Source organism: Chroicocephalus ridibundus, chromosome 8 (genome assembly GCF_963924245.1).
Source record: "Chroicocephalus ridibundus chromosome 8, bChrRid1.1, whole genome shotgun sequence".
Classification (NCBI taxonomy): Eukaryota; Metazoa; Chordata; class Aves; order Charadriiformes; family Laridae; genus Chroicocephalus; species Chroicocephalus ridibundus.
The window spans coordinates 7,916,073-7,941,318 of record NC_086291.1 but is presented as its reverse complement, the minus strand read 5'-3'; the positions used below and the strand labels follow the sequence as shown (position 1 = coordinate 7,941,318).

General features: G+C 39.4%; 1 protein-coding gene across 1 annotated transcript in view; it reads right to left on the bottom strand.

The window, feature by feature from the left end:
* FAF1 (Fas associated factor 1) overlaps nucleotides 1–25,246 on the bottom strand; it is a 172,839-nt gene that overhangs the window by 8,338 nt on the left and 139,255 nt on the right. The window contains exons 15-18 of the mRNA XM_063343133.1: nucleotides 23,408–23,496; nucleotides 12,931–13,011; nucleotides 12,446–12,523; nucleotides 8,163–8,378 (exon numbers count right to left, since the gene is read on the bottom strand). Coding sequence (XP_063199203.1) covers nucleotides 8,163–8,378; nucleotides 12,446–12,523; nucleotides 12,931–13,011; nucleotides 23,408–23,496 — 464 coding nt within the window. The remainder of the gene's footprint in view (nucleotides 1–8,162; nucleotides 8,379–12,445; nucleotides 12,524–12,930; nucleotides 13,012–23,407; nucleotides 23,497–25,246) is intronic.

Below are 25,246 nucleotides of genomic sequence, written 5' to 3'. Positions count from 1 at the left end.
TGAATAAACTTGGAGATAATTAACATCTGAATTGAAGCAAGCCGTCACAAATAAGGAAAAATATGTCATAGTAAGAGACTTCTACTCTAAGTACAAAACTTTAATCCAGATATGTCATGCTCTTATTATCTTATTTCTCTGAAGAGATTTACCCAAAACAGTATTTGAGATTAAGCACGTTTTAAAAATACATTTACTAAGCGAAGTAACATGTTGATAAAACATAAAATTGGGATGTTATATCCTCTACTTTGAGCACACTTTCCAGCTCCTTAGAAAAGCCGTGCTGCGCTCTGAGATACCTGAGATGCCACCAGTCTTTACATACTGTGAGTTCTCGTTGACTTAATGTAATTTATATCAGAAAATAATTTGCTGCGTAGATTTTAATCAGTGAAGGCTTATAAACCTGACTTGCATTACCCGACTTTTTAGACAGTAAATTAAGATAGCAACTGTGTTCTCCTTTGTTTTATAAAATACTGCATAATGGCAGGAGAGCGTAATAAGGATAAGCCCAAACCCAGGTTGCTACATTTGTATAGTGACACCTGGACTATCTGGTGCTTTGTAAAACTCCAACATTACAAATTTTCATGTGGCATCATAAATTCCATTTTTTGAATTGGGAAAAATACCTCATGTTTGTGGAACAAAGCTTAAGAAACCACAAACACTCATCAGTCTTGCACCAAATCCCAGGTGTCAATTATGTTTTAAAAAAATATCAGATTTTTACCCAAATCCTATGACTTTTTAGCAGTGGGTTGTAGAAGAAATGTATAGAGTTTATCTACCTTGCAATAAAAGACGTTAGGAAACGCTGCGTACAGCAGTTCCACTCGGGTAGCTCTGAGGTAGCTCTGTGCTTCTTTTTAGCCCAAGATCAGAAATTGTGTTTAGTGATCAATACCAAAATACGGCCAAAATACATCCAGTTATTAACATGACTGAGTACCTGTTTTGTATTTATTTCTAAGAATTAATCTTGCTGAAAAATCACTTCAAAAAGGCTGCATCTTCCTCTAGCCTTTCAAACAGCTCATTTTCAATGACAAAATAACAAATACGCTCTTTCATTTTGGCAGGGGAAGTGAAAACACAGAAGTATTTCAGTTAATTAGAGCCTCTTTCAATAATATGACTTTTGTTGGTGTGGTATTGTTGGCGTTCAAGTATTACACGAGTTACCGTATCCACTGACAGCACGAAGCCGAAGTTAGTGTCAGTCAGAGGAGCGCTCTGCAGGTACTGGACGAGACGGTGCTGGTCTCCACCGTGCCAACAACCCCGAGACTGGAAGACTTCAGGTTTTGAGGGAAGAGGAAGGTGCTGTAAACCTCTCCTCAGATTTTTCTGCTTTCCTCCCTTCCTTCTTTCTTGTTTGAAATCTTTGATCTATTCAGGAGTTCATTATGTGGAAAGAGAGTAGCTGACAGAATACCCAGGAACGTGTCTTTTCCTGACAAAGGACCTGTGGGCAGAAGAGCTCCATCTCCTGCTCCTTCACACTATTTACTTTCCGTTTTCTTGCGAGTAGAGATAAGGTTTAAGTCCTGGCATTTACAGATCAGAGCATATGTCTGTTAAGCATCTTTTCCGCTGTGCCAAGGAGCAAAACAGTCCATTACTTGTGGGCACTGCTGCCAGAGTGCTTATATCGAACTAACAATTACGTATTTAATTATTTTAAAATGTGCTAGCTACAGAGAAGAAAGCTCATGCCCCAGAAATACTATAGCTTTCACTGTAGGTATCGATGAAGAGCTGAAAGGAAGCAAACAGTCAAATCTTCTGGAAGTTTGAAAACCTGTAAATACATTTAGCGCTCCAAATGAACGGCAAGAACTTTGCTTTGCATACGTCCCCAAGGGAACGGATGGGAACACAGTCGCTCACAGGAGAATGACCCAGGATTGGATTCATGTGCACTTAATTACAACTGCATGGAAAAACAATCCAAAAGGATTTTTATCACAAGTTGAAAGGATTAAGATGTTCAGATACCACAATGATATCTACAGTATAACATTGTGATTGGTAGGTAGGTAAATAGAATAAAAAGCGCGCCTGAGACTGCTTTGGTGATTTAGTCTGATGTATTACTTACGCAATTACCAAAACAGCAGGAGATCATTAAATTTTCTGGTAAGCAGACACAGCATTCTTAGTATCATACTATTACAAAGGCTCTTTATTGGTATTTTATCATTACATTTACTTTCTACGAGGGGAAAAAACCCCCACAAAATTGACATTAAGCATAAATTCTGGGGAAAGCGTACGAAATATCTTAAGCCCAGTTTACGCTGGATAATGCCATACGCAACAGCAAAGCTCTGCAGCTTAAATAAGGCATCTTCCTGTGAACAATAACGTGCCTCCCCTGAAATAAATGTTTTGTAAAATGGGGCAGTGCTGAATAAAAGAACACTTTTGGTCAGAGGGATGTGCTTGGGTGGAATATATTAATCACATGGTTGGCATTAGTCATTGGGTTAACTAATGAGGATGACTCAACTGAGAGTTCACACACCGCATTGAGTATTCAGTGTTGTGGTGAATGCTTGCTTACTTTAGTGAGTCTTAAGTAAAAGAGCTCATCTGAAATGCACACCTATTTCCTGAAATTGGTTAAATATTCCTCGTATTCAAATAGAGCTGTTGGAAGAGATCAGAAACTATATTGACCTACAGAATGTAATTCTATTTCTTTTTAGAATAAGCTTACATCTACAAGATGAGGAAGACATTCCATCTCCGTTCAGTAATTTGATATATGAAGGGCTTTAATCTTTCTCTTTGGATATCATAGTTACTTATGCAAAGACACCAGGTCTGAAAAGATAGATCAAGTCTCTCTTTCTTGGAAGAAAACATTATGAAAAATCCTTCTGTAATACTTGCAGAATTTTTCGCTGCCTATATGGAAATTGTATTTCCACAAAAGTAAACATTACATTTCAAGAAGCAAAATCTACTCTGTGTTCTCTAAAGTACTGCCATTGACTTCAGCAGGGCAAGAATATCACCTACTCCTTTGTAGGTGCTGACTGAAATAATCATAGAATGGTTTGGGTTGGAAGGGACCTTAAAGATCATCTAGTTCCAACCCCCCTGCCCTGGGCAGGGACACCTCCCACCAGACCAGGTTATGTGATACTATTCTTTGTGAGCAACAATCATGTCAAAAGCAATAAAACCTAAGGGTTGCAAATGCTTCAGCCTTCTGGCTGCAACGATACGTGGTCCGTTGCTCTTGCACTCAAGGTTCATCAGTCCAGTTGTTCTACTCTTACAAGTCATCAGGAAGAACGATCAGAAATGCTTCTCAAAGAGGCATGGGAATATGCTAGTCTGGTATGGCCAATTTGCTTAAGCAGCTCTCAGTGTCTTAACTAAACTAAACATAACTGCTTGAATAAATAAAAAAACAATGTATCGTGAAAAGAGAGGAAAGACAAGGGCAGGTAGTATTGACTTAAGGACGGTTGTAAATGACAAAAGGAGGGACGTCTACCTTCGGAGGTGGTTGTGGCCTTGTGTAAACTAGATCAGAGCTGGTTAACACATGCCACCATCAGATCTATACGGACCTGAAAAATTTTAAATTATGTGAATTAAAACAGATGATAATACTACTTTATGTAGCAGGAAATATAAATATCAGTGACTGAAATGACTGGAAAAATTGCATGGATCACATGTTAAATTTTCCCTGAAATTACAAAACCACTGTCAATTTTTTTTAACATATCAGAAAAATATTTCGTTAATCTGAAACCCTCCTTTGCCAGAAGGAATATGCAGAATATTTGCAGAATAATCCTTACAAAGAATGGCTTCTGTGAGCTGATACACAAAATTGCCAAACTGCCTGGCACAGCAATATATGGATCCATGCGCTAACGTTACATTTCCGAGAAAATCAGAGGACATTACCTGCTCAGATGACGACGTGTGCTGAGTGCTGCAGCTAAACTTACTGTCCTGTGGCGTTATTTTCACCACTGTGGGTATCAAAGAGGATTACTCCTGCCAGAGCACAGGAGTGAATGATCACATTTGGCTTTGGAGGAATATCTTACTCTGCACTCCCATATAATATTAAGAATTATCCGGCCCTAAATTTACTGAAATCCTGATCGTACCTAATTTAAACTGACATGCAATTTGAGTTAAATTTATTTTCTACCCTTTCAGTGGAGACAGATTTTTTGTTTCTGTTTATTTAAACTGCTGTTGAAATTGGTTAATTAAAAGGATTTAAAAAATCTTAATACTCTAAACAGACCAAGCCGGTTCTGAATTATTAAGCAACATTTTAGATGCATTTAAATAACCTTAAGTGACTTAACTGCCACCTGATCCTAAGCTGTGGATCAGAAAAATAAAATGTGAAATACTGTAGAAGTCTTGGCTTACCAGGGCTTCCAGATACAGTAAATAAAGAGCTTAAGTCTCTAATACCGTGTCTGCAAAAGGCATACTCTCAAATACATAACTAAAGCTTCACCTTAAGGAAAAACGAGCAGAAGAAATTGTAGATTGCAAGTTCGATTTTTCAGAAGAAACTAATAAATTCAGTCTTTCAAAAAAGAGAGCATGCCAGGACCTCTCCTTCTGATGGATACCATAAAACATTCACAAACGTATCATTAACCCCAGCAGGGTGGCGGATGCCCCCTTTGGGTGAGGTTGTTCTGGACATTCCTCCTACCTAGTTTCAGGTAGACCTGAAACTTCATCTCCTTGCCTGAAGCGTGGCGAAATGCCCAGTCTGTAAGATGTTAGAGAGTTTTAGGAAGACTTCTGCAGATCTCCACCACAGAAGGATGCGAGGAACTGATCATCCAGGAATTCTGCAGGGAGAAGGTGTATCTTGCAGCTGGCAGACTGAGGGGACTACTGAACTTAGTGTTTGGGAAGACTTTTAAGGAAAAGGGACTATTTCTAGAAGAAATAGTGAATGAGAAGGCTGACTGAGCATACTGATATGCTTAGGGTAAAGCTCTTCTTGTTATAGTTAAGTGCATTTTGAAGATGTGAGCAATTCTTGGAAGAAAAGGAACTATAATTCTAAAATCAGCACTTAACATTTAAATAGGGCACGCATTCGCTTCCATAAAGTCTTTGCAGGTGCATTTAAGAATAATGCAAAGAACTTCTAGTACAGCTTTTCACTCTTTCGATGTGCTTGCCAAACGGTTCCGAAGCCAGAGGTACAAGTTACCCGCTGACCCAGGTTCACCCGCGCGACACACACTTGTCGGTACGGTTTGCAGTGCTGCCTTGTTTAAGGTGGTGGGAGAGGAGGTGGTTAATATCTAATTTCAGCGCTAGTAGAAAGAACGAACAACACAGTCGGTGACAAAGACCCAATAACAAGTCACCGCATGTGCTTAACTGCTTTGGAATGTCACTGCTGCTTTAAAATCTACAAGTCGTGTCTGGAAAAGGTTAATCTGTGTATTTACTCATGTGTAGAAGTTTGTATTTACAGTAGGGTTATGATACCAACTTTAAGTTAGCTAAGGATATCTGTGTAAGCAACTGGAACATAGAACTAAGAACTAATGAATTTTTATTTACCAAAGTAGTAAAAATACTCCAACAACACTGTATCAGGACCGATGGCTTTGAAAAGCAGGTAAAAATGCTCTAACAAGTTTATTACAAGAAAATGCTGATTTGGTTGATGATAGTCCCCTTGTTTCAATAATTCAGAAACACTTTTGGGGGTGCGTATGTTATCGTAATAGGGATTAGGACAGAAGTAAAACATACTAACTTGAGAAGGCATGTTTTCATCTTATTGCAGCAAAAACTGCAGCAAAGTAATTCTGGTACTTTCCAACATATTTTTTCAAAAACGTTATGTATAGTTCAAATACAAACAGACATTTTACAAGCTATTGTTTTCTGGAGCACAAGCACCCTAAGTGCTCTGTTCTTGTGCAGATTTCAAGGGACGTTTGTGATATATATCATATAGCAGAAAGGTCTTGACAACATACAGCGTATTTTTAAGACTATAGACCACAAAGCCTAAGGCAATGACTATATACTTTTACTGTACTTCCAAGGCATTCATCGATGACCTTTTTATTTTATTTTTTTAAAATCTGTGTATGGAGTTGCACATTTCCAACTTTCCAAACCTGAGGAACATGGCAGATGTCATTTATAGTTCTCGATGGTTAGCAAACCCCTGGGGATTATTTTTTGTCTGTTGTAGCTCTGGTGGTCACAATGGCAACCGGATTCATACACAGCCACTGAGTCAATCGGCATGAATCATTTATGTGACTCCTCATACATGGCATTATTAGGTTGGAATCACAGAAAAAAAGATGACAGGGTCTTTGCTTCCCACGCAACAGACCAACAGCTCCGTGTCCTGCCATTAAATTTTCCTTTCTTTGCCTCAGCGTTTTCTCCCCGGCAGTTTCACAATCGTGCTGAAAATACCAGCCTGTTCTAATTTAGTGGCCTTTTCTTTTCTGCTCTTTTTTTTTTTATTTGTCTTATGTGAGTCATCTGATCAATTTTTAAGTTTGTTACAGAGGACTAAAATTAATTATGATGATGACGTGATCGAGTGCAGAAACAGCCAGTCTAAAGTGCAAAACAAATGTAAAAAGTTAGAGTAATATACTTGTAGGTTTTTTTATATTAAATATGTACTAAGACATAAATATGGCACAGGTAGGGAGGTATGACTTGCAGAGTATTTAAAATACACAAAAACATTGTTTAGGCTGTAAAAGATTGTTTTTCCTCTGTTAAGTAAACTGACCGATCAGTAATCCTGGAAACTTAGATGACTTCTAGTCTTTGGTTCCACTGGAAATGATATTACATGCTTAAGGGGTGAAGTTAATTAGTGACTAATGAGATTCCTTAAATGCTGCTTTTCAGTCTGACTGATTAGGATTCTCCATGTAAGACAAGGTGGAAGAAAAGCTGTGAGCACTACAATCCCGTTCACCAAAATACACTAAAAATTGGTCAGAAATCACAGCCACTCTCAAGTCACATCCACTCTTGCTAAGGACATTGTTTTCTTCCACTTTGGAGTACTTACAAATCAGATGATAAAGCAAGAGGTAACTGTTACAAAACAGTACTGTAAACTCACCAATCAGAGCCTTATTCCTAGCGAACTTCCTCCAGGGGCAGTGATGGGAAACACAACGGAAAAGCCACCCAAGTTACTGAGCAACTTTGACGAAACGTGGCTTAACCCTTGCAGCAATGCCCCCAGCAAAGGAAGGCCAGCGCTGCCCCCGCTCGCGAGCAGCACTGAGGCACTACGGCCAAAACCCTGCTGCGCGTCACCCATCACTGCTTGGCTCTGCACTGTCATCCCCGTAGTGCCCGTCACCTTCGCCTTTTATGCAGGGCCCCAGGGAATTGCTGCACAGTTGGACCCACTGATTTTTACCTTTGCTGTAACGAAGGCTAGATAAGAAATTAAAGTTAATTTGTAATACAGCAGAAAACATAAAGGTATATTTTCAAAGAAACATAGGAACCAGCACATAAATATCTGTTGATAAGTCAACAGAATTTAGTTGGCTGTTGTAAGCAGTAAGCGATATTGATTTTGAAAATCAGTCACAGCGGGTACATTATTGGAATTTCGAGGTAGGAGATATAAATGATTATTTTCTGGTATTACGTAACAGGTGGATGAATAATTTATTAGACTGTACTGATTAGCTCATAACTGTACACTATCTGACACTGAGCCTTCCTCACTCATAACATAAAATTGCATCAAAACGGCAAAACCAGAAAGATCAGCCTGAACAGACCTAAACAGTGCACTAATATCAATGCAGCTTCCTTCAAAACAGGATGCGAGCGATGCTGGCTCTGCATATTTGGGCAGTTTTCATTGAATATGGTCCACAACTTGCTTGTTTCAGAAACAGAGGATTTTTTATAACGTCAGTGGAAACGGGTGTCGCAACACAATTTTGAAGTAACATACGATAGCATTGGTAGGTAGCACCTGGCTTGCTTACAGCCACAGAGCTTGGCAGCACTGGCATATTCAGGCATATCTTTTACCTCCCCTGCTATAACATACTGGTCAGCTGACATACAAGAATAAGAAGTAGTGGTATTTATTTCTGAAAGGTACATTTACTCACATCTCTCCTCGGAAAGGTGCCCAGCAGCTTGTACTCCTCCCAAGGATATCCCTTGGAAGCTACAAAATCAAAGACAACCTGCAGCTTGCTGCTGGCCAGGAAACGTCGCTCAAAGAACTCTCCGCTGGGTGTCCGAATACGCAGTTTACTGACGGACTCGGTGCTCTCCTCTTTCGGTTCGGGAGGCAAAGATTGCTCAAGAGAGAGCCTGATAGCCTGAGGAAGCAAAAATAACCATTTAGGTTGCAAGGCCAGCAACAGAAGAAAAGGACAGAAAGCTTTTTCTTTCTTCTACAACTTTGAGATGTGCAGAGCGCTCCAGAGCCATAGCTGTGCTTTATATCTCAATGACAAAATAATTTTTATTCATTCCTTAATAACAGCCCACCAGACAACTAATTAAAATAAATCCTTCTTTATAACACATATTATTAGGTCTACAGTTAATGCACGATGGGGATAAGTAATTTAATCATTTGGCAGAAAGCCTTGGAAAAAATTTGAATGAGAGAATAATTGTCAAGTGGCCAATTGCTTCCTTAAAGGGTATAAATTAAAAGGCAGTAAAAGTATTTCTTTAAATGCACTTATCAAATTGCCTTCCTCTTACACTCAGTAATTGACCATTTGCAGCAAAGACCAGACCTTTAGTGGCAGTTCAGAGTAAAAAGAAATATATGCAGGAGATTTACTATAAACATACTAAAATACTATTAAAAGACATAATTAAAAACATCATGAAAGTACATTAGATACATAGAGTACATATAAAGTAGGAATGGTCAAAGAAGAAAAGTGGGAGGACAGAAATGGGAGCTTTAAGATTTAAAGCGAGCAATCATTATTACTACTGTTTGCGGGAAGATGGTTCCAAGCACAGGTGTGCACATTTTCTGCAACAACTTGCAGGAAATCGGCCCCAAAACTACAATGACATTACACACCTGAAAACGTGTGTGATGGTCTTCCTGCTAACGCTGTGTGTGCTGCCGATGTCAAGAGTTTAAGGGCAGGAGCCGAGTCTGTGTTCTCTGTCCTCTGCCTCCGGGAAATACCGTAACACTAACACTTTGATCTGAAGTTTGGTTTTTTTTTTTTTTTTTTAAATTGATGCCTAATATTAGACTGCTGAATGAGATGGGCTTTATTTTCGAGGGTACTGAGCGCTGCCGGTACTCATGGACAGGCACTCGTTAAAAATTAGCTCATGCTTAGAAAGCAGCTTTGTTACAGTGTCACCTCACTTAAGGCAGCAGGTAATGAGAATGTCAATGAACGGAAGACGCAGCATTATCACACTGCCTCCCCCAAAAGGCAATTTTCCGAGCTGAAGAGGCAGTGGGGCTCGGATTTACCCAGATTTTCAAGGAACTTTCAAAGACACACAGTTGCTATTTGTGCCTTTGAAAACCTCCCCAAGGTCGTTTAGTACCAGAAACTGATGGAGGATGAGTACATCGAAGAGAAAGGACTGGGCAGGAGCAAGATTACGAAGGCTTTTAAATAGTCTACTTCTTACACACGAACCTCTGAGCAAATTATATCTCAGTATAAATATTTATACATAGAACTTGAGTTCATTTTCGCTCATCTACTATGAGATTATATTTTAAATAGATTCTATTTTAATTTTCTCTCTCTTCATCCTCAACCACCTGCTTACTATCTTTCTGTTTTGACATTTCCCCACACAGTATAACAACAGATGCTACATTATTTACTGAACCCAATCAATTATATTATAGAAAAATAAACAACAGTAGCTCATTAGAGCTCTCTTCTTTGTGCAAAGAGTGCGTCGCTCCCCAAAGTAACTAGTCTCCAAGGCTTCAACGTAAAATGGCAATTTACAGTGGATATTCTGTACCAGCAAACCAAGTCAGAAAACAATGATGTGATGGATCACATTAATAACTCTTGGACCTGAACAAGCAATTTCAGTTTGTTGATAAAAAGATGTTCAGTCTGTGAATAGCTCAATAGTCAGATTTTAAATAGACGAACTGAACATAAAGCCACCTCTGTAAGCAAACACTGTTGCAGAACAATTCAGTATAAGTAATCCGTATACTTGAAAATGGGGAGTGTTAGTAAACACTATTGTTAAAATCCCTTTTGTTCTACTAAGCAAACAGATCCTATTATTTTCATTACTGCACTCTACATTAAAACAGGGAAGCCCAGGTATATTTTGATAACGTGGACCAATCTCGCAGCCTTTGCTTAAGAAAACGATTTCCAAAAGGCCAAGGTATCAGAAAAGGTTCAGGAGCGGATGTAATAAAGCAGAATGAATTATTGTTTCTATGCATGCAAAATTACCTAAAAAAAAAGAAAAACATACTTCTTGCTTGAATCTGAGCCTGATTGCTCTGCTACTGCTACAGTACCGATTTAGTGCAATTACTGTTAACCTCACAGAACTGCTGTCTTACAATTATTCTTGACACAATTCTCACAGTCCAGTTTTGTGCGTTGCTCCTTCAGTTGTGTCTGAGCTTCCATTCTGCCCTCACGTTAACAACAGGAGCTAAATAAGTCATCAGGTACTGCAGGGTAAGAAAGAAGAAGTGGACTGCATCCTTCCCAAACCACTGAATACTACTGTTTGGACTGAATTTAGTATTTACAATGCAGTACTGTTTAAAAGATTCTTGAATGCTTAAATGGTTCGGGTTTTTTAATGCAATTACCTTGGTGAAAAAATATATATGCAAATGCATTGCTCATACAGTTTGTTTATTGGGTTTATCTCCGGGAATAATAAATGTGTTCATAGCCAACTTTTTTGCACTTCCATAATGCAATTTTTTCATACATCAGCAAAGTACACAAGACTGAAATGTCAAGTATACATTTAAGTCACATGTCGGGGGGGAATGAGCAAGGCTGTCATTTATCAGGATTCCATGAGTTCCAAGGACTTTAACTAAGTGCAGAATTAAATGAGAATATAATTCCAAATTTCAGAGCTCCATAATCCGTAAGAGTCAAAGCAAAGTTGTTACATTAAATCCACCAAAAAATACTGGAACTCTGATATTTAATATAAATGAATAAATATTTGTAATATTTATATTTGATATAATACTGGAAACATACTCAGGAAACAGACATTCAATAGGGATGCTGATATAGCTTTATATTCGTCAGCAACTTGCTCACAGAATCTCATATGCCTAGAAGTCAAAGGAAACCCCCGATCAACTCTGATTTCAGTCAAGACATTTATATGTGAATATCACTTTTACTTTGAAAATGTTATACAAGGGTTTCACAAAGTCCTTTTGAAGTATCAGCTGTGTTTCACAGCAGTTCTGTGAAGAAACTTGGAAGAAACACTGGAAATATTTTAATGACTAGTCTATTTTACCTATCCTTTGAAATGTGGTGGGACTTCAGGGGAAGAAACGTGGTTGTACCCCAGCCTTTTACCATATTTTGTACTCGCCAGGAGGTGAAAAAGAGGAAGTTGCTAATGTAAATAAATTCACATATATGATGCTTTACGTAAATACGTGCACAGACACACAGCTGAGACAGGAGCTACCCTAGATCCTGAAAGAGGCTCCAGGAGCATCTCTGACAGGTACTCGGGCCCTCATGATCTACAAAATTGAGAGAATCTACAAAATAACAGAGTTTGAGGAACAGTGCTCTTCACAGAACACAGTTTCTGTTTTCTTACAGAGACCTAGACATAAAGTGTTCTTTTAAGCACAATTTTTATTCCAAGGAAGAGCCTGTAGAAGACTGTTTCGAAATTTAAAAATGTACCATTGGAAATTTTTTTTCTTCTGATGCTGCCCTTTTTTTTTTTTTTTTTTTTTAGGTGTTTTGTCTCTCAAATTAACTTTGACAATTTGTTTGATCAGAATTGCAGGTAGGCTTTGTGCCACTTCCTGGAAGAAATGAAAGGGCTCCACAGTATTATTTTTTTAAAAGGAGTGCCTGCAGAAACAAAGTTAGGGGTTACCAAAGATTCCACCGTTTATGGCGCTCGTTTCATGGATGTCCTACCTAATATCTGGCTGTAATTCAGACCCAGATGATGTAATTGTGACCCGGATGATAGAACAGAAAAGCTATTAAACAGTGGCTGAAAATGCTTTAGCTGCACTATATGTTATACATATGGTAAGAAATTAATTAAAAAAAATACACAAGTTGATGTTCACATAAAAAGTATACTTTGATTTAAAGTTGCAACGTGTGTTGAATGAAAGTTGCAACGTCAATAAGCTTCAGGAATCCAAAAAGTTGTCAAAGGTAAAATATCCCACCTCACGTTCTTCCTCCTGTTCTTTCCGAATCTGTTCCAAGCGAAACTGCTCTGCCATTTCTCTCTCTTGCGCTTCCCTCTAATAAACACAAACAGCAATCACACATGTGTCACCCCACTTTGCACAGCTGCGCTTCATGACACGCATTAGCTCTATAAAAGCAAAGAAACTTCTCAACTTTTATGTAGAAATTAATATAAGAAATAGGATATTTATTAAGTGATCTTTTCCTGTCATTCCTTTCCCAAGTCCTATTATTAAGTGGGGCCAGGACTGCTTTAGCAAAAAGATGTGGTCAAGTCTACTCCCAGTGACAGTATCTGGTGCCATTTTATAACCACTGAGGACAATTACGGCTCCTCCAGCAACCATCTCATCTTAAAAGCAGAGCTGAAGCCGGGCAGTCCTCTGCACCAGGGACATTTCATCAACTGTGGGGAGATTCCCGTCCCGACATCCACATGATCACTTTGCCCTGCACACACCTTCGCTCGGTCAGCCTCCAGCGATATGCGGTACGCTTCATCCTGCTCTCTTTTCACGTTTTCTCTGGCTTCACGTTCATCCTAAAGAAGAAAAGAAAACGAAAAATATCAGCAAATTGGACCAACATGACATATGTCTTTATGTTCACCAGCACTCTTTAACCCCAGTGACTTCAAAATATTTAACTGCCTTACTCCTCTAACTACTGCTAGGATAAATGAGTTCAGAAATGCCTCAAGGGAAACCTTGGCTTTAAAAATCATGATTTACCTAAAGCCATGTTTCATTTGCCATGTTACGGATTGGCGTGTCCAAGCCATGGCCTGACGGCTGGATCTGGCACCAAGGCTCTTTGCCCTGACATCTTTACGACGGCCGTGGCCAGCACAGACTGCGGGAGGGGGTGGTGGGAGGGCTACGTACGGGCTGGTGCTGAGGAGGGTCTTGCAGGGATCTCACTCCTGCAGCCGACAATTTGGACGGTCTTGTAACAGGGAAGGACAGAGCGAGGTTTAAAGGATAAGGCTGGATTTTAATTTGCTCTCCGCTCAGACTGACAGCGGGCAATGGCTTGTCCTGAGACAGGCGGCCTGCTCCCAGGTCCTTCCTTGGTAAAAAAAGCCCTCAGCAGCATCCATCCGGTCATGACTATCAAACATCATCCAGAGACCCCAATTCATGTTGTGTTGAATATTAGACAAAGATGGGAAAGTAGCACCGTTCTAAAGTGCCAAAAATGTACAGATGCAGGCAGACAGGAAACATGAGGTTAGCACGCCAACTTCAAGCTAGCAAACCTCGCAAAGTATCTTATTAATTATCACAGCATAAAAAAATAAATGAGGTTTTACTAAAAATATTCAAACGACAAAACGAGACGTCATTCCACCATCATTCCATATGGTGGAAGATCAAGATGCGGATATCCCTGAAAGCTGGGATAACTGCACCGGGGTGATGTCTGATAAAGCAAAGTGTACAATCAATAGCTTCATACTCTGCCTCTGGAGCCAGAGACAGCGGCTGCTCCCCTGCGCTCACTCCTCTTACATCCCATAATCCCCCCAGAGCCCTGCAGAAGCTGCACTGCTCCCTACAAAAATCAATAAGATTTGGCCGTGAGACTGCTGGCGGGCTCAGCGCGGTCACCTGTAGTCACCAGTAACACACAGCACTCGCACTGGGGTAATCTGTCCCCTGTGTTTCATAGAAATTAAAGTCTACTTCCTAATGTTTTTTGAAGAATTATGTTAATTTTTTCATTCACCTGCAAGGTTTATTTCACATAATGGCATCGTTTTGCCAAGTGATCAATTCTCTCCCCAAATCTTCACCACTTGGCAAAAACTCAATCTAAATGGGAGGAGCACACATTAGCTGTTACCACCATGTCATGCAAACATGCCAAGATGTTCCTCAAACAAAACTCTAATGGTGGTTAACTCTAGTGGTTAAAAAGCTCTAAAGTAGCATGCGACCACAAGAGGAAAGGACAAATCGCAGGAAAAGGTATACAACCTCCAGTTGGAAAGTAACAAGATCTTTTTAGAGGAAACTCTTCTTCCTTACAGAAACAGGACCCAAGATAAGTCTACAATCAGTGTGTCCTAAATTTCATTCACAGAAGACAGAGAAACCATCACTTTGTTCAGCAGAGCTAAGACACGAGTAGAAGTAATTCTTGCAAAATGTGAAAAGGACAATAACCACTGAATAACCCATTCCCTTCCTGGCTTCTCTGGACATTAGTAAGTTTTTATGTGCTATGTTCATGGGATACCTACAAAAATTAACTCAAACCTGACAGCAGAAACTACCCTACATTAACATTCCATTTCTGAGAAGAAGGGATGTGGAAAAAAATAAAGAGCTCCACTTTTTATGTTATCCAAAAATGAGGAAAGCTTCTTGAATACACAGAAGTTTTCCCAACTCTTCTCACAGATGGAGTGTAACAGTAAAGGAAAGAGATTTGTACTATCTGTACTGAGACTTTCCATAAGCACACCACAAATTTAAATCTCAAAATGGTGAGAACCATCACTATCTTCCCGAACCAACCTACTAAAAGAATGTGACTTCAGGCAATCTGTGAGAGAACACGCATTTAAAAAAAAACAACGTTCAGAATTGTTTCAGAGAGAACCTATTTAACTTTCACGTTTTGCAACTTCATATATCACACGCTAACTGAATTTCAAATGTCACACAAGTCCAGTAATGCCCAAGAGAAAACTGAAAGCTCAGATGCAACTATTGCAACTACAGGCTATTTCCTTCATCAAAGATAGCTAACAATTAACATATAGTCACTTTAGCTTACAAAAAAAACCCCCCAAAACAACCCAAACAAATGCAAACCAAAAGCAACCCTCAAAAAGTAAAAAATATAAAAATTATAAAAATTACTAAAAACTCACTCCAAAAATACATACTAATCAGAGTTATAAGAAATTGACTACTAGATTTTATTTTGCATTTTACAAACTGTCTAGAAAACTCAATGAAGTTATTAAAAGTTACTGGTGATGAGCACAGGATTCATTTACCTACAGGGAGCTTTACTATACAAGTTTTTGAATTGGTTTAATTTATATAATCTGGATGACAACTGCAAAAAATACTGACACTATAGATTCTATCACAAGAATCTAAACATGAATTCCAGGCGCTTAAAAAAAAAAAAAAAAAAAAAAACGATTTCTTTCCTCCCTATTCATCACAGTTATCATCATCCTAAAAGTGGATTATGAAAAAGATGTCAGGAATGTGAAGCATTACTACGCATGACTGCCCGGTCCTCACAGAAATATGTGAGCCACAGCTAAAAGGAAATGACCGTGCCACTGAGCTTTACACCGCATTGAAACAATACCGTTCTTACTGAAACAGACCTTCAAACCGAATCTGGAATCCAGATTTCTTTATGTAAGAAGCAGATGAAATCCTCTGAAATGTCTCTCCTGTGTTTTGTTAATGCTGCTCACGCTCTACAGGACCCACCTCCTCTGCGGAGGTTATGGCAAAATTACAGTACTCTCTGGTTCAGAGTTACACCTTAGACAAATTTTAAACATGACATACTGCAGCTCTTGTAATGCAGGCTGTTATTTTAGTAATCTCTTCCTCCAGAGAAAGCATACGGAGTACGAGGATGACTCAAGTTTACCAAAAGCAACAAAAGAAGATTCATAATTGTGACAGAAAAAGCAGAAGAAAATATTTTGCAGAGAATCTTTCATTGCCCTAACAAGAATACATGAAGAAAAAGGGAACAGTTAGACCTCTAACAATTGATAAAAAAAATTGCCATAAGCATTATCCATTAATAAAACGTGAAGTAGCTGACAACTTTATTGTTAAACCCTACATAAATTGCAGCATCGCCTGGAACATCAGCAAATGCATCTCCACAATACTTTTGCAATGAAGGTCAAACTGCCACCTTCCTTTTTCAAGAAAGCAAGGCGTGAACAGGAAACGTCTTATCCCAGGTCACTTAAAAAGCCCCCATCAGAACCGGGGTTTACACTCAGCATTTCTGGATTCCACAGCAGCGACCCAAGGCTGGTGCGAATGCGAAGCATCCACATCCCAGGGGGTCTGGGCACCAGATGAGGAGACAACTCTCCTTTGCTCCTTGAAGGGAAAAAGTCACAGATCTCTGCTCCCTCATTTTGACAATACAATGATTCATTCAATGGGAAATTGATATTTAAAAACAAAAAAATTACATTTATCCACAGAAGATATTCTTCAGCTATGAATTTTCTTTGCTATCATGCATATTGCAAAGTCATAACAAAAATAGTAAACGCTTATATTCATGAGACAGTTACAATGAACCAGATAAAACCCCCAGAGCTACAAAACTAAGAAAAACTTACAGATAAGGATAAGAAGAAATTTGGGATACTCTCTCCAATAATTATTCCCTAAACTGTTTCTTCAAGTCACCCCTGCAGCACCTAATAGCAGGCATTTTCAGATGCGGGATGATGAAAAAAGGGGATTCCTGATTGCATTTAGGACAGCAATGCTCCCTTTTCCGGCAGATTACACAGGGAAAAAAATACACAATACATTCGGCTTTTTGGATGGGTTATTCTGATGGAAAAGTCACCGTTGGCCCTTCTGGGCTTTTTTTTTATTTATTTATTTACTGTTGTTGTTTCCGTTGATTTAATGATTTAACCCCAGGAATCAGCTTTGCACCTGGTTTGTCTCAGGGAGACGTGTTATACTTTATTCCCCATTGGCCTTTGAGATCAGTTTTACTGTGAAGTAAAGCCAGATGAGAGGGACCTTGAGAAGATAACCACGGCCAGAAGATACTTCTCAGAGCATCAGTGAGTAAATGGCTGTTACAAGAAAGAAAGAAAGAAAGAAAAAAAGAGTGTATTTACAAATGCTGAATGCTTATCTGAAAGACAGTTCATTTCACTGAACCACTCCTGAAATTAAAATCTGCAAGTGCTTAAGGCTATCCATGGGAGCGTTAAAGAGAAACACCCCTTTGTCCAAACAAACCGGTGCGAGAAAGGCATTAATTTGACTGACTAAGATGACAGACTTGCACATTGTATAACTTAAACATACACGATGGGGAATATATAGAAGAAAAAAGTGTACACAGAACGCGTTGGGCATACGAGAACGATGAAGACAAAGCAAATGAGAGTTTCGGCGGTGGCAGAACCGCAGGTGGGGAAGCAGAACAACGCAGAACCTGCCTCTTCTATACTGAAGGCTGAAAGCCCAGTTCCAGGTATTGATTTTTGGGAATTACCTGAAGTGAGAAAAAGAAAACAAAACCCAAAGCCTTCCAGAAGCAGCCCTGCAGTGACTTTCCATGGGAAATCAGCCAGCCAGTCCTGCTACAACACCTGCCCACCTGGGCTGTGCAGCAGGGAAAGCTGCGCTTCACTAAGGCAAACTAAGCGAATATTCACTGCGTGGAGCCATCAACGCGTACAGCCGAAAAGCCACATGAACGAAAGATATTGTCATTTTTATCTTCTTTCTTTCTTTCCTCTGTCGTTACCTTGCATTTTGTCAAAGTTCAAAATACGCCGTAAACTCTCGAAGGCGGCACTGGCGTCTGCTGGTGTGTCAGTGCAGTGAAGTGCACAATGGGAAACCCATCGTTTGGGGTGCTATCATATTACACATACAAAATTGGAAAAGTTAATCAAATAAATTTTGATTACTGTAGTTTAATTAGTTATAACTAGTAATCATTAGTAGATGTGCTAATTGGATTTTTTTGAGGGGTTAAATCACAATCTTCGTTAGATGACTGTCAGCACCAGAATGCTTTTGTGCTTTGCAATTTAATGAATTTCATGTATTTATTCTCCTAACCTCCTGTTGTGCAAATACTACATACCATGATACACATGACAGTGTTAGATGGAACACAGATTATCAAAGCTGCTCAGATGCCTAATTTCTACCGATTTTAACGTGAGCTCCAGTGCCTAAACAGAAATCGCAGAGGTCTCCTACACGGCAGATGGAAGCACTTGGGCCATCCTCTAACTGGAGAGCACAACTGCAGGTGAGGAGGGGAGAAAAGCGACCCATCTGAAGGAGGAAAAGACAAACAGACCACAGATCAGGAGAATATGCACCAGGACCGATCCTCTTTAGCTTCCTTTGTGGCTGTGAGATATAACTTTGGAAGAAGAAAGAGAAAAGGTGTCGGAAGCTAAAACCATTAAATTATATATAAAAAAAAAAAAGAAAAAGAAAAAAGAAGGAAACCTCTTACACATTTGTCATCAGGGAGGCAGAAGAGGAGGAAGACAGGGTGATACCAGGCTCCTTACTGCAAAGTTATGAAAATAACACTTGGCCAGTAAAGGCCCAGCTAATACAAGAGAGTGCTGGGACGGACACGCAAGCACACTTCTACAAAGAGCTGTGGCACGGAAAAAAGGTGAATTTGTGTTGCTAGTTTGGAGTTTTTATTTTCTTTTACATATTTTTTTTAACCCCGCTCCAGATGTTGGTCAGGAAGGAGCTACGTTTTCCTCACGCTGTCGCAGTACCTAGGAAGAAGAGATGTCACCTGAGATCAGAGAGCAAAGATGGTGACTCTGCAGGTCTACATTCTCCTACAGCTCATCTGCAGAGTCTCTTTAAAACAGTTTTTCCAGTTTAAAAATTCTTAAGTATCTCTCTTTTACATGTAAGAAAACAGTGTGTCAGCAGACATAGTTTAAAGTGAATTGAAGGTTTTAAAAACCTTCTTGTTTTTACAAATACCAATTGAAGCAACTGTGGGTATTACAATTCCACCTTGAGGTCTAATCCGAGAGCAGGAGCGCTAGTGTTGCGTAACGACAAAAATAAACACGACGAGAGACCTACTGTTACTTAAATGTGGACAAGTTGGACCAGCTGTGTAACAGTCAATGCTTCTACAGTAATAAATGTTGACAGCAAAAATAAAAAGAATGCATTACTGAGACATCATCAAATGAGCCCTGTCATTACATGGAAACTCCACCCTGTATAAGCTTGTCAAAAACTGTTACTGTAATCCTTTGAGAAGCCTCCTCCTCGGGCAATAGAGAAAAAATGCTTAGGATTGGCCCAGAACAGGTGTGCTGCGCTGTAATGCCAGGATTTAATCACGGATCTCTTCACATTAATCTCACAAAGGAACTAACTCGGATCTATTTGGGCCCATCACGCCACGCCGAGATGATTATTTAACTATCCAATTAAAGTAAACAAGCTAACAGGGTGTTTAAAAATGGACATTCCAGGGCGTACAATATTTTACAATTATTGTTTTCCTAAGTCTGGCACCAGGCACTGACACTTAAGAGGAACTGATACTAGGTGCTCATTTCAAAGTCAGTCCCCGAAAAATCTCAGTTCACACCTTGATGAACACGGGCCGGTTGTCCCAGCTCCGAGATACCCTCTTTCGCTCGCGGGACGAACTCCCCAGTGGCGTTTATTTCCTCTTTGCACAACTCCCCAGTCCCACTGCCTGAACAGCAGCTGAGGCATGAACCTCTGCAGTGTGGGCCAGAGGAGCAGGTGTGGTTAGAAAAGGAAAACGTGTCCATTAGGTGTATGAAATCATTAGCGTAGCCTCAGAGCAATTCTGCATGGACAGCCTGAGGCTGGACTTCAGACCCTCGACCCGAGTGCACTGGCAAGGGTAGGGACAGTATCCTGGCCAACGGGCCCTGCTGCTGTTGATGCCATCGAACCCACCATTTAATTACCCATTGGCCACTTCTAATCAGAAGCGCCACGTGAGCACAACGTCAGTACGCTGCTGATCGTACTTTATTATTTGTGGCTTGTTACTATGGCAATTTAAGTCGCAAATTTATAAAAACAGGCAGCACGACAGCTAGACCTTGCATCTACAATGGCTTGTCAACAGCATGGTCCCAAAAGAGGCAGGAAGTTTCCCAAATATCATCTGGTCAACACAGCTGACAGGTGACAAGCAGCAGGGCCAGTGGTTCACGGTTGACTCAGAAGCCTTGGAGGGGCAGGGCAAAGAACGGGACAGCAGATTGATCTCCCTTTCAGAAAGCTTGGGAGAGAAAATGGTTGCCTAAATTACACACCACCATACGTCCAGACAGGTATGTTGGATTACTATGAGTACACATAGGCATCTCAATTTTTGTAAGGTTTTGGAGATTACGTAAGAAGCAGCTTAATCAAACACAATACACAAATCTAAAAATTAAATCCAATTGCTGGTTAAATGCCAGTATTTTAGCCCTTGACATTGCAGAAATACGCCCCAAATTTGCCTGATTAAAGATTTATGAGGCTACACCAGTAAATTTTACTAATACGTGGACACAAAAGCACAGGATTTAACTATACTATTTAACATACTATTACCACCAGCTAATGAAGTGACTCACTTTGCTCAGGTGAGACAAGCCGGTGACGCTGTTGTGAGCATCCTGCCTGCACCATCAGCTGATGATGGGTGACAGGGAGCTGACGGTACAGGGATGCCTGAACAGCTACAGCCAGCGTCACGGGGAACACCTGTACCATGAGCTGGCAGTGGTAATAGTCACCCTGCACTGAAATAACCATCAGAGGGCACTGCAAAACATGCTCTGCTGAACGGAATCATGCAATAGCTGTGTTGGAAGCTTTCATGTGCATGCGAGTTAAAAATCCAAAGTGGAGAAGTTCAGCTGCATACACCAACTCATTAGCGATTTCATGGTGTTATTTACAGGCGTATCCAGTTGTATTTGTCCCTCACACACACTTCTGTTTACAGCAAAGCTGTATAGATGACTCCTCTTTTTTAAAACACAAAAGAGTTTTCTGCTTATCTTCTTGTGGTTTTACAATGATTTATTGTTGCTATTAAGAAAACAGTAACGGAAACCGGACTCTGTATCCTGTTTGCTATTGTAATATTTGGGGAAAAATGGCACCAACTGCAGTAAGATCTTAAAAAAAGAAAAGGTGTTGATGTTTGAACACTTGAAGTTGTCAAGTACAAGACTTACAAGAAAGCTACATGTTATGCAGCAAACCACAAAAAGACAATATTATTTTTTTCCAAGCTAAAGCCCTCCATTGGGTACAGACTGCTTGTCAAATACTCCCTCTCTGGAATAATAATTTCATAAAGCGAGGTTATTTTTTTATTTTTAAACTTCCTGCTTCAAAGGCGAAAGCGTGTGAGATCACCTTTTTGGTGTGCTTGTAACAAGTGGAGCCAAGGTATAAGTAAATATCCTATTTGTGTGTAGAACCCATAGCATCTGGAAACCTGCCCCCAAAGTTTATGAAATTTTCCATTAGTTTTCTGAATGTCAAAGCGTCTTAGAAAAAAACTCCCATTGGGGAAGAAATGTCAGTGGTGCTCTCAAGTGACAGAAAACCAAAAGGAAATACGAGAAAAAACTACAGAAGACTTGGACAAAGGTAGATTTTAGAGGAATGTATAAAAATTAATTTTCCATTCTCCCTACGCAATTAGAGTAAGCAGAGCACCTCGCATAAGAAGTCAGGAGTCATCCATGCCACCGCTGTAGGGACATACGTTACTGGACTGTCACTGCTCTTGGCCACTCAGGGAAGGACCCACAGCAGCTCCAGGTGCAGAAGCCACTTCCCCGTTCATGGCCTCAAGGCCACTAAGTGTTCTCTGTCTTTAAGCTTTGTCTCCCTTACACCCAGATTTTTCTCAGCTGTAAAGCCACCTGGTTTTATCCTCCTAGGATGGGTCTATCTCTGTCTCACCTGCCCGCCACCACCTTCTTTCCTAAATACTGATCTCCCCCACTCTGGACAACTGTTCTGGTCTCCTGTTCTCTATTCCACTCCTATTTCTGGTTCTTTCTCCTATCCTTTATCTGCTCTTATCTCCCTGCCTTTATATGCTTTTCTTTCCTTCTGTTTCCTTCCTTTCTATCAGCTTTTATAGTTTCCAGTTCTGAACCTTTCTTGGAACTCATCTGTGATGTGAATTTTACCTTCTTATTAAAGCATTAAACATTAAACCCCCCCTTCCCCATACCCGACATATTCCTCTTAAAATGCAATAAAAAATTCAATTATATTGTGCCTTGGATTTTTGTTGTAATCCTCATATTAAAATTTGTGTTCAGTATTAACAAAACTAAAGTCAATTTCTTTACCAATGAATTACAGGTAGCATAAATAAAGAAGAAAAAAATGAACCACAGATATTGTGCAGATACCGTGCCTTCGTATTATTACAACCATAATCAGTAAATCTCGTACTAATGAGATACAAGATTTAAATGTGAAAAATGTGTTTAGTGAATTATTGTCAATCAATGTCTATACAACAGGATAAGAATAATCTTGAATGGCAACACACCTATTATTATAAATTCCTTACTAAGTACTTCATTACTTCAAAATGTCACTCTCAATTTATAGAGTAACAGATAAACATCTCTCAACTGTATACCTCACTGTGTCTACTTCTCTGTAATTGAAACAGCGGTTTCGAAAAGTCCTGTCATCACTTACCCATTCTGCGTTGTTCTGAATGGTGATTCAGTACTGGCGTAGTTCTGGTTAAGGCTCCTTGTCAATCCCCTTTTAAATGTACACGTTTAAGACATATCAACCTATTTTTGTTTTCTACCTATGACTTGAAGCTGGTCATTGGGAAAAAATCCGATTGTCGTTTCCTTGTATGAGTATATTAAGCTCTATAATACCACTGTAAATGTAACCAGTTACTCATGACTAATATTCAGAAAAAGGAAACAAACTGAAAATGACAGTTAACCAATTAGGAGGAGTTTTTTTGAGACACCCAAATAAATACACAAAGGAGACTTAGAACTTTTAATCTCTGATGACGGAAGAGACGCTAAAACTCATCATACCTGACTTCACTGGCTAAAGAAACATCTGGTTAATTTTGCACGCCCAGTGATTTGTGGAAGCCAGTAGGTATCCACAGTAACTTCCAACGCTCACCTCATCCTTTATGTCTTCCTGCTGCTGGGCACTGAAGATCTCCATCGCAGCCATCAGCCTCATCATTAGCTCATCCACTGTTGTGTTACCTAGCAACAAAGGAAGATAGCTGAACTTCATATCATTAAAGTTATTAAACAAAAAAAGAAGTCATTTTAGAATTAATCCATAAGAAATAGCCAGACTTTAAAAAGAAAAAGACAGAGTAGAAAATGCAAATATCTCAACACAATGCTTTTAGTTTGCCTTTTAATTGAAAATCCAAAATTGTTTTCACAAACAAATGTTGATCATAGGCTAAAATTTTAGGTCGTTCAAATCTGAACAATTGCTTTTGTGCTTGCATGGAATTTCTTTTAATCACTGAGGTTAGAGGAAAGGTTTATAACCTTTCCTATGTCTGGAGTTCCCTGACATGAAATTGATTTTACAGTTTTAGAATTCCCAGGTAAAATCAGGGAGACTGAGGCAATTGCTTAGTCGGGTAACAAAAGGTAGGATGTTGGCGGCAGCACTGAAGTGGATTTGTTAAAAAAAAATGTAAAAATCCCAGAATACAGTGATCAAAAGGATGTATGCGCACACGCATTTTTATTCAGGTATAACTAGTAGTAAAACTTCCAAGTATTATAATATATTCTCTTCAGTGTATTTACTTCTGATAAAATCTGTAAAGCTAATAATAGCAGAAAAGTAAGTCGTCTGTGCATATATCAAGAAATACAGCACGTGCATAGGAAGAGAGACACCTCCTCACATTTTTCTACCAATGTGCCTCCAGTCTTCAGGAAGACTAAAAGATTTGTTTAATTTCCTACCAAGATGCACTCAGTCTTTGTTTTCTCTGCTTAAACTCAAGACTTAGACTACCCATTAGAGCCACTTGTCATAGTAGTTAAAAGGTCTTAGACCGTGAGAATTGGTCTAAAACTAGAAACTCTTAACATCTGCCAACGTAAACAGTCTTTGGACATTGGCAGAACGATACCAACAAAAGCTAGCTTTATATTGGTGATGTTGGTCAAAATTTTAAAAGAAGTAAACTAACCAGAAGCCACAGTACCACTAAAGAAAACAAAACTGCCCCCATAGTTTCCAAACCCAGGAAAAAATAAAAATCGAAAGCAAACTTAGACAGTCTGCATTTCAGTAAACGCCACTGGGACTTAGGGTTCTATATTGTTGTGTCTCTTCTGTAAACATGCCTTCTCGCCCAGCCCTGAAAGACCCTCACTGTTCCTGTTTCTAGCATTTGCTACCTTAGCAGAAAATGCTCTCCCGCGTGCTACAACACGCATGACTTCAGAGACTACCATTCACTCCAGGGCATATTGTTAAAAGATACCAGTGTTCCACTTCATGGGAAAATACAAAGCACAGCACGTTTGATTTTTGGTAAAAGATAAATTTAAGTAAGGCTGCAACAGACGATCGGTTTAGTTTAGTTTAGTTCAAAAGATTGTTTGCAGAAAACCTGAGAAATCATTTAAACCTAATGAATGCAATGAGATAATTTGGATTATTTTATAATATAAAGCTGCATGATATTACGACGTTGGGGCACCAAGTTGCTAAAACAGTTAAGTAATTTAAGCCAGTAAGCACCACTGACTTCAGTGGGATAACACGGGTGCCTAAAGTTATACACATGCTGAACTATGCTGCAGGGTTATGAAAACAAGAAAAAAAATCTATTTATAAGGTTATTTGTACAAAATAAGTTTTTTAACTCTCAGAAGTACCATGAATTACTGTTGTGCTGTACATTGCCCTAAGGAGACAAAAATCCATGCAAAATTCACAATTTTGGCCATAGGAAGAAGCACTGCAGATTCCTCA